The sequence below is a fragment of the Chroicocephalus ridibundus genome, chromosome 26 (genome assembly GCF_963924245.1).
Source record: "Chroicocephalus ridibundus chromosome 26, bChrRid1.1, whole genome shotgun sequence".
Taxonomy (NCBI): domain Eukaryota; kingdom Metazoa; phylum Chordata; class Aves; order Charadriiformes; family Laridae; genus Chroicocephalus; species Chroicocephalus ridibundus.
In genome coordinates, this window is record NC_086309.1 from 3427 (window position 1) to 14417 (window position 10991).

The 10991-nt window shown below is 61.9% G+C and overlaps 1 protein-coding gene across 1 annotated transcript; it reads right to left on the reverse strand.

Annotated features, from left to right (window-relative positions):
- Nucleotides 1–292: 292 nt before the first annotated feature.
- On the reverse strand, nt 293–6809 carry BLVRB (biliverdin reductase B). Its single transcript, XM_063318513.1, has 5 exons — nt 6610–6809; nt 5284–5445; nt 4229–4318; nt 3999–4130; nt 293–2122 (listed from the first exon to the last, which is right to left on the reverse strand). Exons 1-5 carry the CDS (start codon nt 6689–6691, stop codon nt 1959–1961), a joined length of 630 nt encoding a protein of 209 aa, XP_063174583.1. The 5' UTR covers nt 6692–6809; the 3' UTR covers nt 293–1958.
- Between the last annotated feature and the right edge of the window lie 4182 nt (nt 6810–10991).

Sequence of the window (10991 nt, forward strand, 5' to 3'; positions counted from 1 at the left end):
CACAGCAGCCCCATAGGACACCCCCCCCCCCCAGCCCCATAGAGACCCCCCTCAGCCCCACATCCCAGCCCCATAGAGACCCCTTCAGCCTCATAGCACCCCCCCCTCAGCCCCATAGAGACCCCCTCAGCCCCACATCCCAGCCCCATAGAGACCCCTTCAGCCTCATAGCACCCCCCCCTCAGCCCCACAGGACGCCCCCAGCCCCATAGAGACCCCCTCAGCCCCACATCGCAGCCCCACAGGACCCCATAATTAGCGGAAGACGCTCATTAATATGGGAAAAGGCCGGAGCGGGGCTGGGAAAAAGCCGGATTTATTCTCCCGGGGGGAGGTTTTTTGGGGGAAAATTGGGGGTTTTGGGAGGGGGGAGGGGGAAACGGGGGGGGTTTGGGTGGATTTGGGGGGGGGTTGGGAGGATTTTGGGGGTTTTGGGTGGGTTTGGGGGGATTTTAGGGGTTTTGGGGTGGATTTGGGGTTTTTTGGGTGGATTTTGGAGGGACTTTGGGGGACGTTCTTGGGGGTATTTTGGTGGTTTTTTGGGTGGATTTTGAGGTTTTGGGGTGGATTTGGGTTTTTTTGGGCGGATTTGGGTTTTTTGGGGGTAGATTTTGGGGGTTTAGGGGGAAGTTTGGGGGGTTTTGGGTGGATTTGGGGAGGGTTGGGTGGATTTTGGGTTTTTTTGGGTGGATTTCGGGTATTTTGGGTGGATTTTGGTGGATTGTGGCGGGTTTTTGGGTGGGTTTTGAGGTTTTTGGGTGGATTTGGGGGTTTGGGGAGGATTTTGGGAGCTTTTAGGTTTTTTTGGGTGGGTTTTGAGGTTTTTGGGTGGATTTGGGGGGGATTGAGGGTTTGTTTTGGTGGATTTGGTGGGTTTTTGGGTGGATTTGGGGTTTTTTTCGGGGGGGATTTGGGGTTTTTGGGGGGGATTTTGGGACGAAGTTTTTGGAGGGGTTTTGGGTGGATTTGGGGGGGTTTTAGGGGTTTTTTTTGGGTGGATTTGGGGGTTTTTTTGGTTGGATTTGGATTTTTTTGGGGGGGATTTGGGGGGAGATTTTGAAGGGAAGTTTTTGGGGGGTTTGGGTGGATTTTGGCTGGATTTGGGTTTTTTTGGGCGGATTTGGGGGTATTTTGGGGGGTTTTTAGGGCTTTTTGGGTGGATTTGGGGGATTTTTTGGGTGGATTTTGGCATTTTTGGGGTGGGTTTTGAGGTTTTGGGGTGGATTTTGGGGGGTTTTAGGGCTTTTTGGGTGGATTTTGGCGTTTTCGGGGTGGGTTTTGAGGTTTTTGGGTGGATTTTGGGGGGTTTTAACGGCTTTTTGGGTGGATTTGCAGGTTTTTTGGGTGGATTTTGGCATTTTCGGGGTGGGTTTTGAGGTTTTTTGAGGGGGATTTTGGGGGGTTTTAGGGTTTTTTTCGGTGGATTTGGTGTTTTCTTCAGGGGGATTTGGGGGTTTTTTGGGGGGGATTTTGGGGGGAAGTTTTGGAGGGGTTTTGGGTGGATTTTGGGGTTTTTTTTGGTTGGATTTGGGTTTTTTTGGGGGGGATTTGGGGGTTTTGGGGGGATTTTGGGGGGAAGTTTTGGGGGTTTTTGGGTGGATTTTGGGTGGATTTGGGGTTATTTTGGGTGGATTTGGGGGTATTTTGGGGGTTTTAGGGCTTTTTGGGTGGATTTGGGGGTTTTTTGGGTGGATTTTGGCATTTTCGGGTGGGTTTTGAAGTTTTTGGGTGGATTTGGGGGGGGTTTAGGGCTTTGTGTGGATTTGGGGTTTTTTTTGGTGGATTTTGGCGTTTTCAGGGTGGGTTTTTGGGTGGATTTTGGGGGGGTTTTAGGGTTTTTTGGGGGGGATTTGGCGTTTTCTTCAGGGGGATTTGGGGGGTTTTGGGGGTTTTTTTTGGATTTTGGGGTTTTGGGGCCTCCCCCCCCTTCCCCCCCTCCCCCGCTGCCGATGGCTCCGTCATTCCCGGGGGTATTCCCGGCAGACGTAGACGCGTTTCCCGTCGTAGCGGGGGGTGCGGAGGCAGCGCAGCAGGAAATGGCCCAGGTCGGGGGCAGAGATGACCCGGGAGGCGCCGGCGGCTCCCAGTGACACCCAGTAATCCCCAGTCAGAGGCCCCGAGCCTGGCAGCCGGAGAGCGGGACAACGGCGGGATAACAGTGGGATAATGGCGGGATAACGGGAGGGCGGGGAGAACGGGATAATGGGAGAACGGGGAGAGCGGGGCCCCCAGATACTGGGAGAATGGGAGAATGGGATACTGGGATATCAGGGAGAGCGGGATAATGGGACACTGGGAGAATGGGATACTGGGATACGAGGGCGAGCAGGAGACCGGGCTATTGGGAGAACGGGATAGCAGGGAGAGCGGGATAATGGGAGAACGGGGAGAGCGGGGCATCCAGATACTGGGATACTGGGGGAACAGGATACTGGGAGAAGGGGATAGTGGGAGAATGGGATACTGGGATACCAGGGCGAGCGGGATAACGGGATACTGGGAGAACGGGAGAGCAGGGAGAGCGGGATAATGGGAGAACGGGGCCCCCAGATACTGGGAGAATGGCATAATGGGATACCGGGATAAGGGGATACTGCGATAAAGGGATACTGGGAGAAGGGGATACTGGGAGAATGGGATACTGGGATACCAGGAAGAGCAGGATAATGGGATACTGGGATAATGGGATAGCGGGGAGAGCGGGATAATGGGAGAACGGGGAGAGTGGGGCATCCAGACACTGGGAGAGTGGGATATTGGGATACTGGGAGAAGGGGATACTGGGATACCAGGGCGAGCGGGATAACGGGATACTGGGAGAACGGGATAGCGGGATAATGGGAGAACGGGGAGAGCGGGGCACCCAGATAACGGGATAATGGGATAATGGGGAGGGTGGGATCCTGAGATAACGGGATAATGGAATAACAGGAGAATGGATAGTGGGATAACAGAATACTGGCATACGGGGTACTGGGATAATGGGATACTGGGATACCAGGGAGGCTGGGGCACCCAGATACTGGGATAATGGGGAGAGCGGGATCCCGAGAGAGTGGGATAATGGGGTACTGGGAAAAGCGGGATACTGGGGTACTGGGATGACGGAATAATGGGATACTGGGATACCAGGGAGAGTGGGATACTGGGAGAACAGGGAGGGCGGGGCACCCAGATACTGGGATAACGGGATAATTGGGAGGGCAGGATAACGGGATACTGGGATAATGTGGGATATGGGGTTAAACTGGGATACAGGGTAGAACAGGATATGGGGATAGGCTGGGATACTGGGATAAACTGGGCTATGCGGATAGGAGGGATACTGGGATAGAATGGGATATAATGGGATGGGGATTAAACTGGCATATGGGGCTAAACTGGGATACGGGGATAGAACGGGATACTGCGATAAAGTGGGAGGGGGGTTAAACTGGGATACGGGGCTAAACTGGGATACAGGGATAGAATGGGGTACTGGGATAATGTGGGATACTGGGATTGGAGGATTAAACTGGGATATAGGGCTAAACTGGGATACGGGGATAGAATGGGGTACTGGGATAAACTGGGATACTGGGATAGAATGGGATACTGGGATAAAGTGGGATACTGGGATAGAATGGGATGGGGGGGTTAAACTGAGATACAGGGATAGAATGGGATACTGGGATAAACTGGGATGGGAGGCTTAAACTGGGATATGGGGATAGAATGGGATACTGGGATATGATGGGATGGGGGGGTTAAACTGGGATACGGGGATAGAACAGGATACTGGGATAAACTGGGCTATAGGGATAGGAGGGATACTGGGATAGAATGGGATAGAATGGGATGGGGGGGGGTTAAAACAGGGTAAAATCCTCCCTATTTGGGGTGGGGTTTTTTTGGGGGGTGGGTTTTTTGGGGGGGTGTATTTCTTGGGGGGGAGGGGTGTGCGCGCGTGTCGTCCTCGTCGTCTCCCCCACCACCACCATCCCCCCCCTGCCACGTACCGTCGATGTGGGGGGGCACGACGTAGACACAGTCGAGCCCCGACTCCCGCAGGACGTGCTCCATGCGGATGTGGTCCTCGGTCACCGGCATCAGCCGGGGGGGCACCTTCTGGGGGTCCCACAGCAGGAACGCTGTGGGGGTGGGGGGGGTCAGAGTGTGGGGCAGACCCCCATATTTGGGGGGGGGGAACGGACATTTCGGGGCCGGGGAGGGGGGGGAAGGCACCCACCCGAGAGGCAGGCAACCACCTTGCGGACGCCGTGGGTCTTCATGGCCGCCACGATGTTCTTGGTGCCCTCAGACATCACCGTGGTGGGGCCTGGAGGGAAGCGGGGGGATTGGGGGGTTAGGGGGCAGCCCCCCAGGTTTGGGGAGGGATAGGGGGCAGCCCCCCGAGGTTAGGGGAGGGATATGGGGCAGCTGCCCAAGTTTTGGGGTGGTTGGGGAGGGATACGGGGCTGCCCCCCAAGGTTAGGGGGCAGCCCCCCAAGTTTTGGGGTGATTGGGGAGGGATATGGGGCAGCCCCCCAAGTTTTGGGGTGGTTGGGGAGGGATACGGGGCAGCCCCCCGAGGTTTTGGATGGGGTCCCCAGGTTGCTGGGGAGTCGGGCTGTGGGTCCTCTGGGTGCCGGGGTCCCTGGGTGTCGGGGTGACAGGGTGTCAGGGTCCCCTGGGTGCCGGGGTCCCTTGGGTGTCAGGGTGATGGGGTCCCTGGGTGCCGGGGTCCCTTGGGTGAGGGGGTGTTGGGGTCCCTGGGTGTTGGGGTCTCCAGGGTGTCAGGGTGCTGAGGTCCCTGGGTGATGGGGTGCCAGGGTGATGGGGTGTCAGGGTGCCAGGGTCCCTGGGTGTCGTGGTCCCTTGGGTGAGGGGGTGATGGGGTCCCTGGGTGCCGGGGTCCCTTGGGTGAGGGGGTGATGGTGTTCCTGGGTGTTGGGGTGTCGGGGTCTCCAGGGTGTCAGAGTGTTGGGGTCCCTGGGTGTCAGGGTGCTGGGGTCCCTAGGTGTCGGGGTCCCTTGGGTGTTGAGGTTGATGGAGTGATGGGGTGTCAGGTGTCGGGGTGCCGGAGTCCCTGGGTGTCGGGGTGTCAGGGCCCCAGGGTGTCAGGGTGTTGAGGTTCCTGGATGCCGGGGTCCCTGGGTGCCAGGGTGCTGGGATGACAGGGTGTTGGGGTGCTGGGGTCCCGGGGTGCCGGGGTCCCTTGGGCGACAGGGTGATGGGGTGACAGGGTGTCAGGGTCCCTGGGTGTTGGGGTCCCCGGGTGTCGGGGTCCCTTGGGTGCCGTACCCAGGTCATCGCGGGTGCCCAGGAGGATGATGACGGCGTCCTGGTCCCTCACGGCTTCGGCCACAGCCGCGGGGTCCAGCACGTCGCCCACCACCACGCGCTGGGGGTCGCACTCGGGGGGCAGCCGGGCCCGGTCCCGCACCAGCACCGTCACCGTGTACCCTGGGCGGGACACACACACACAGCGCCCGGGACGCTGGGGGGGACACCCCCTGCCTGCCCCACGGCGGCTCTGCCAGCCCCACAGCGGCCCCATACAGCCCACAGGGCCTCTGCCTGGCCCCACATATGCCCCATACAGGCTCTTGCTGCCCCATAGAGGCATATGCCCTGTCTGCCCCATAGAGGCTCTATATGGCCCTTGCAAGCTCTGCCTACCCCATAGAGGCTCTATATGGCTCATAGGGGCTATGCTTGGCCCCACATATGCCCCACATATGCCCTGTCTGCACCACTGGGGGCTCTATATGGCCCATAGGGGCTCTGCCTGGCCCCACATGTGCCCTGTCTGCCCCATATAGGCTCTGCCTGCCCCAAAGGGGCTCTATATGGCCCATAGGGCCTCTGCCTGGCCCCACATATGGCCCATAGGGCCTCTGCCTGCCCCACAGAGGATCTGCATGCCCCACATGGGCTCTATCAGCCCCACACGGGCTCTATCAGCCCTCGACAGGCAGCGCCTGCCCCAGATAAGCTCTATCTGCCCCACACAGGCTGGGTCTGCCCCATATGGACCCAACGGGGGGGTTCTGCCCCACATACAGCCTCTATACAGCCTGGCCGTGCTGGGTCTGCCCCACATAGGCTCTATATGGCCCCAACGGGGGCGGGGGGGGTCTGCCCCACATATAGGCTCTGTCTGCCCCACACAGGTTCTATATGGCCCCAATGGGGGGGGGTGTCTGCCCCACATATAGGCTCTGTCTGCCTCCCCTGTGCCCCCCTGCACCCCCCAGGGATCCCCATAACCCCAGACACCCCCAACCCCAGAGCCCCCCCTCCCAAACCCTAAGACCCCCCCAAGCCCCAGGTACCCCCCCCCCGCAACGTCCCCCGTGGGTGGGTCCCTTGACCCCCGGCTGGTTCTGGGGTGCCCCCAAATTTCTCCCCCCGCCATGTCCCCCCCCACATCCCCCCCCTCCATGTCCCCCCCGTGTCCCTCTTCTCATGTCCCCCCCCTCCATGTCCCCCCCATGTCACCCCCATGTCCCCCCTCTCCATGTCCCCCCACCCCATGTCCCCTCCATGTCCCCCCCCTCCATGTCCCCCCATGACACCCCCATGCCTCCCCCTCCATGTCCCCCCCGCAGTGCCCCCCCCCCGTACCCTCCTGCAGCGCCTGGCCCAGCGTGGGCCGCCCCGTCCGGCCGGTGGCCCCGAAGATGGCGACCTTCCTCACGGTGGCCATGGCGGGGTGGGGGGGGTGGTGGGGGACGACACACGGACAGGGACACACCGGCACCTCCTCGGGGCCACCACTCGCCACCGGCACCCGGCCGCCACGCCCCCCCCAAGGGGAGGAGCCGCCCAAAGGCGCCGGGAACGGGGCGGGGTGGGGGGAAGAGTTGACACTCCCCCCCCCCGCCCCGTTCTACGGTACCGGAACGTAGGGGCCCGATCCGTGCCTCCCCCCCATCCCGTCTATATGGTCCCGATCCATGTCCCCCCCCGGGTCCATACAGTCCCGGTCCGTGCCCCTCCCCCCTCCGGTCCATATGGTCCCAATCCGTGCCCCCCCCCGTCTATATGCTCCCAATCCATGTCCCTCCCCCCCCCCCGGTCCATATGGTCCCGCTCCATGCCCCTCCCTCCCCCCCCCGCCGAATCTATATAATCCCGGTCTTTACCGTCCCGGTCCATAGGGCTCTCCCGATCCATGCCCCCCCCCCGGCCTGTGCCCCCCCCCCCCCCCCCCAGGTGTATACAGCCCCGGTCCATACAGTCCTGGTCCGTGCCCCCCCCCGGGCCATAGGGGCCCGATCCGTGCCTCTCCCCGGTCCATACAGTCCCGCTCCTTGCCCCCCCCCCCCCCCCCCCAGGAATTTGGATCGTGAGGTGAAGTCTCCGTGCCCAAAGGGCAATTAAGGCTAGCTTTGCTCTCCCCTGGGCAACCCCGGGGCGAGGGGGTGACGGCTGGGTCGGGCCATCACAGGGTACATAAATAACTGGGGGGGGGTCTCGGGGAGCCGGGACAGCCCTGCTTTTCGTCAGCAGAGCCAGTAAAACGGAGAAAACAAAAGAGAACGTCGCGCAGCTCTCTGCATCCCCGCGAAACGGCGCCTTTGCCTCGTGGCCCGCGAAAGCCACGTTCCAGTTGACGCCCCTGCGCGCCCCCACGGTCACGCTCAACGTAAACGACCCCCACGGCGCTCTCGGCTCTCCCCACCCAAACCACGCCGCGCGGCGCCTAGGGGAGGGAAACCGCCCAACTCCGGGGAGAAAACGGCTGTTAAATTGGGAGAGAAGAAACTCGATAACCTGACGGAGGCAGTGGAAGGGCTGCGTTCTCTTCCTCCGGCCCAGGCCGGGACGCCGCGCCGGGTCACGCTGCGCCTTTCCCCCGCTGGGGAACGTCACCCCCGGCTTGTGGCGCTGTCGTCATTTTCGCCAGCGGTATTAACCTCAAGTAACCAGCGCTATTGTAGTCAGGGAATTTATCGACGGCGCCCTCCAACCTGCGACCGTCGCTCCCAACGAAGTCACTGATTTCGATTATTTGCGAATCGGATTCGGTCAAAGTCCTTTGGTGGGACGGCGAGAGTAAATGAGCGAAAGTCCCGGCACTCTGGCAGGCAAATATCGAAACTACAGCCCTTTTAACGCGACACCCCCTCACGCTGAACACCCGCTCCCCTCGCTCCCCCCTCACACTGACACCCGCTCCCCTCACACCCTCCCTCCCATAGCCCCGCCATTCCCCCTCCGCACACCGTCCCGCGCACCCCTCACACTGACACACGCTCTCCTCGCTCCCCCCTCACGCTGACACCCATTCCCCTCACTCCCCTCACACTGACACCCGCTCCCCTCGCTCCCCCCTCACACTGACACCCATTCCCATCGCTCCCCCCTCACACTGACACCCATTCCCCTCACTCCCCCCTCACGCTGACACCCGCTCCCATCACTCCCCTCACACTGACACCCATTCCCCTCGCTCCCCCCTCACACTGACACCCATTCCCCTCGCTCCCCCCTCACACTGACACCCGCTCCCCTCGCTCCCCCCTCACACTGACACCCGCTCTCCTCGCTCCCCTCACACTGACACCCATTCCCCTCGCTCCCCTCACACTGACACCCATTCCCCTCGCTCCCCTCACACTGACACCCATTCCCCTCACTCCCCCCTCACGCTGACACCCATTCCCCTCACTCCCCTCACACTGACACCCATTCCCCTCACTCCCCTCACACTGACACCCATTCCCCTCACTCCCCCCTCACACTGACACCCATTCCCCTCACTCCCCTCACGCTGACACCCATTCCCCTCGCTCCCCCCTCACACTGACACCCATTCCCCTCGCTCCCCCCTCACACTGACACCCATTCCCCTCGCTCCCCTCACACTGACACCCGCTCCCCTCACTCCTCTCACACTGACACCCATTCCCCTCGCTCCCCCCTCACGCTGACACCCATTCCCCTCACTCCCCTCACACTGACACCCATTCCCCTCGCTCCCCTCACACTGTCACCCATTCCCCTCGCTCCCCCCTCACGCTGACACCCATTCCCCTCACTCCTCTCACGCTGACACCCGCTCCCCTCACTCCCCCCTCGCACTGACACCCGCTCCCCTCGCTCCCCCCTCACACTGACACCCGCTCCCCTCGCTCCCCCCTCACGCTGACACCCATTCCCCTCACTCCCCCCTCACACTGACACCCATTCCCCTCGCTCCCCCCTCACACTGACACCCATTCCCCTCACTCCTCTCACACTGACACCCATTCCCCTCGCTCCCCCCTCACGCTGACACCCATTCCCCTCACTCCCCCCTCGCGCTGACACCCGCTCCCCTCACTCCCCTCACGCTGACACCCATTCCCCTCGCTCCCCTCACACTGACACCCATTCCCCTCACTCCCCTCACGCTGACACCCATTCCCCTCACTCCCCTCACGCTGACACCCATTCCCCTCACTCCCCCCTCACGCTGACACCCATTCCCCTCACTCCCCCCTCGCACTGACACCCGCTCCCCTCACTCCCCTCGCACTGACACCCGCTCCCCTCACTCCCCTCACGCTGACACCCGCTCCCCTCACTCCCCCCTCACACTGACACCCATTCCCCTCGCTCCCCCCTCACACTGACACCCATTCCCCTCACTCCCCTCACACTGACACCCATTCCCCTCACTCCCCCCTCACACTGACACCCATTCCCCTCGCTCCCCTCACGCTGACACCCATTCCCCTCACTCCCCCCTCACGCTGACACCCATTCCCCTCACTCCCCTCACACTGACACCCATTCCCCTCGCTCCCCCCTCACACTGACACCCATTCCCCTCACTCCCCTCACACTGACACCCATTCCCCTCGCTCCCCCCTCACGCTGACACCCGCTCCCCTCACTCCTCTCACGCTGACACCCGCTCCCCTCGCTCCCCCCTCACGCTGACACCCATTCCCCTCGCTCCCCCCTCACGCTGACACCCATTCCCCTCACTCCCCCCTCACACTGACACCCATTCCCCTCACTCCCCCCTCACACTGACACCCATTCCCCTCACTCCCCCCTCACACTGACACCCATTCCCCTCACTCCCCCCTCACACTGACACCCATTCCCCTCGCTCCCCTCACACTGACACCCATTCCCCTCGCTCCCCTCTCACACTGACACCCATTCCCCTCGCTCCCCTCACACTGACACCCGCTCCCCTCGCTCCCCCCTCACACTGACACCCATTCCCCTCACTCCTCTCACACTGACACCCGCTCCCCTCGCTCCCCCCTCACGCTGACACCCGCTCCCCTCACTCCCCTCACACTGACACCCATTCCCCTCACTCCCCTCACACTGACACCCATTCCCCTCGCTCCCCCCTCACGCTGACACCCATTCCCCTCACTCCCCCCTCACACTGACACCCATTCCCCTCACTCCTCTCACACTGACACCCATTCCCCTCGCTCCCCCCTCACGCTGACACCCATTCCCCTCACTCCCCCCTCACACTGACACCCATTCCCCTCACTCCCCTCACACTGACACCCATTCCCCTCGCTCCCCTCACACTGTCACCCATTCCCCTCGCTCCCCCCTCACGCTGACACCCATTCCCCTCACTCCTCTCACGCTGACACCCGCTCCCCTCACTCCCCCCTCGCACTGACACCCGCTCCCCTCGCTCCCCCCTCACACTGACACCCGCTCCCCTCGCTCCCCCCTCACGCTGACACCCATTCCCCTCGCTCCCCCCTCACACTGACACCCATTCCCCTCACTCCCCCCTCACACTGACACCCATTCCCCTCGCTCCCCCCTCACGCTGACACCCATTCCCCTCGCTCCCCCCTCACGCTGACACCCATTCCCCTCACTCCCCTCACACTGACACCCATTCCCCTCGCTCCCCTCTCACACTGACACCCATTCCCCTCACTCCCCTCACACTGACACCCGCTCCCCTCGCTCCCCCCTCACACTGACACCCATTCCCCTCACTCCTCTCACACTGACACCCGCTCCCC

Bases quoted from the DNA above. Each gene is read 5' to 3' on its own strand.
- BLVRB (XM_063318513.1), bottom strand. From the start codon at position 6,691: ATGGCCACCGTGAGGAAGGTCGCCATCTTCGGGGCCACCGGCCGGACG. The intron at 4,131-4,228 runs GTGGGTGCCTTC...CCACCCCCACAG, and splicing joins GGTGGTTGCCTGCCTCTCGG to CGTTCCTGCTGTGGGACCCC. The intron at 2,123-3,998 runs GTACGTGGCAGG...TCCGGCTGCCAG, and splicing joins CGTGCCCCCCCACATCGACG to GCTCGGGGCCTCTGACTGGG.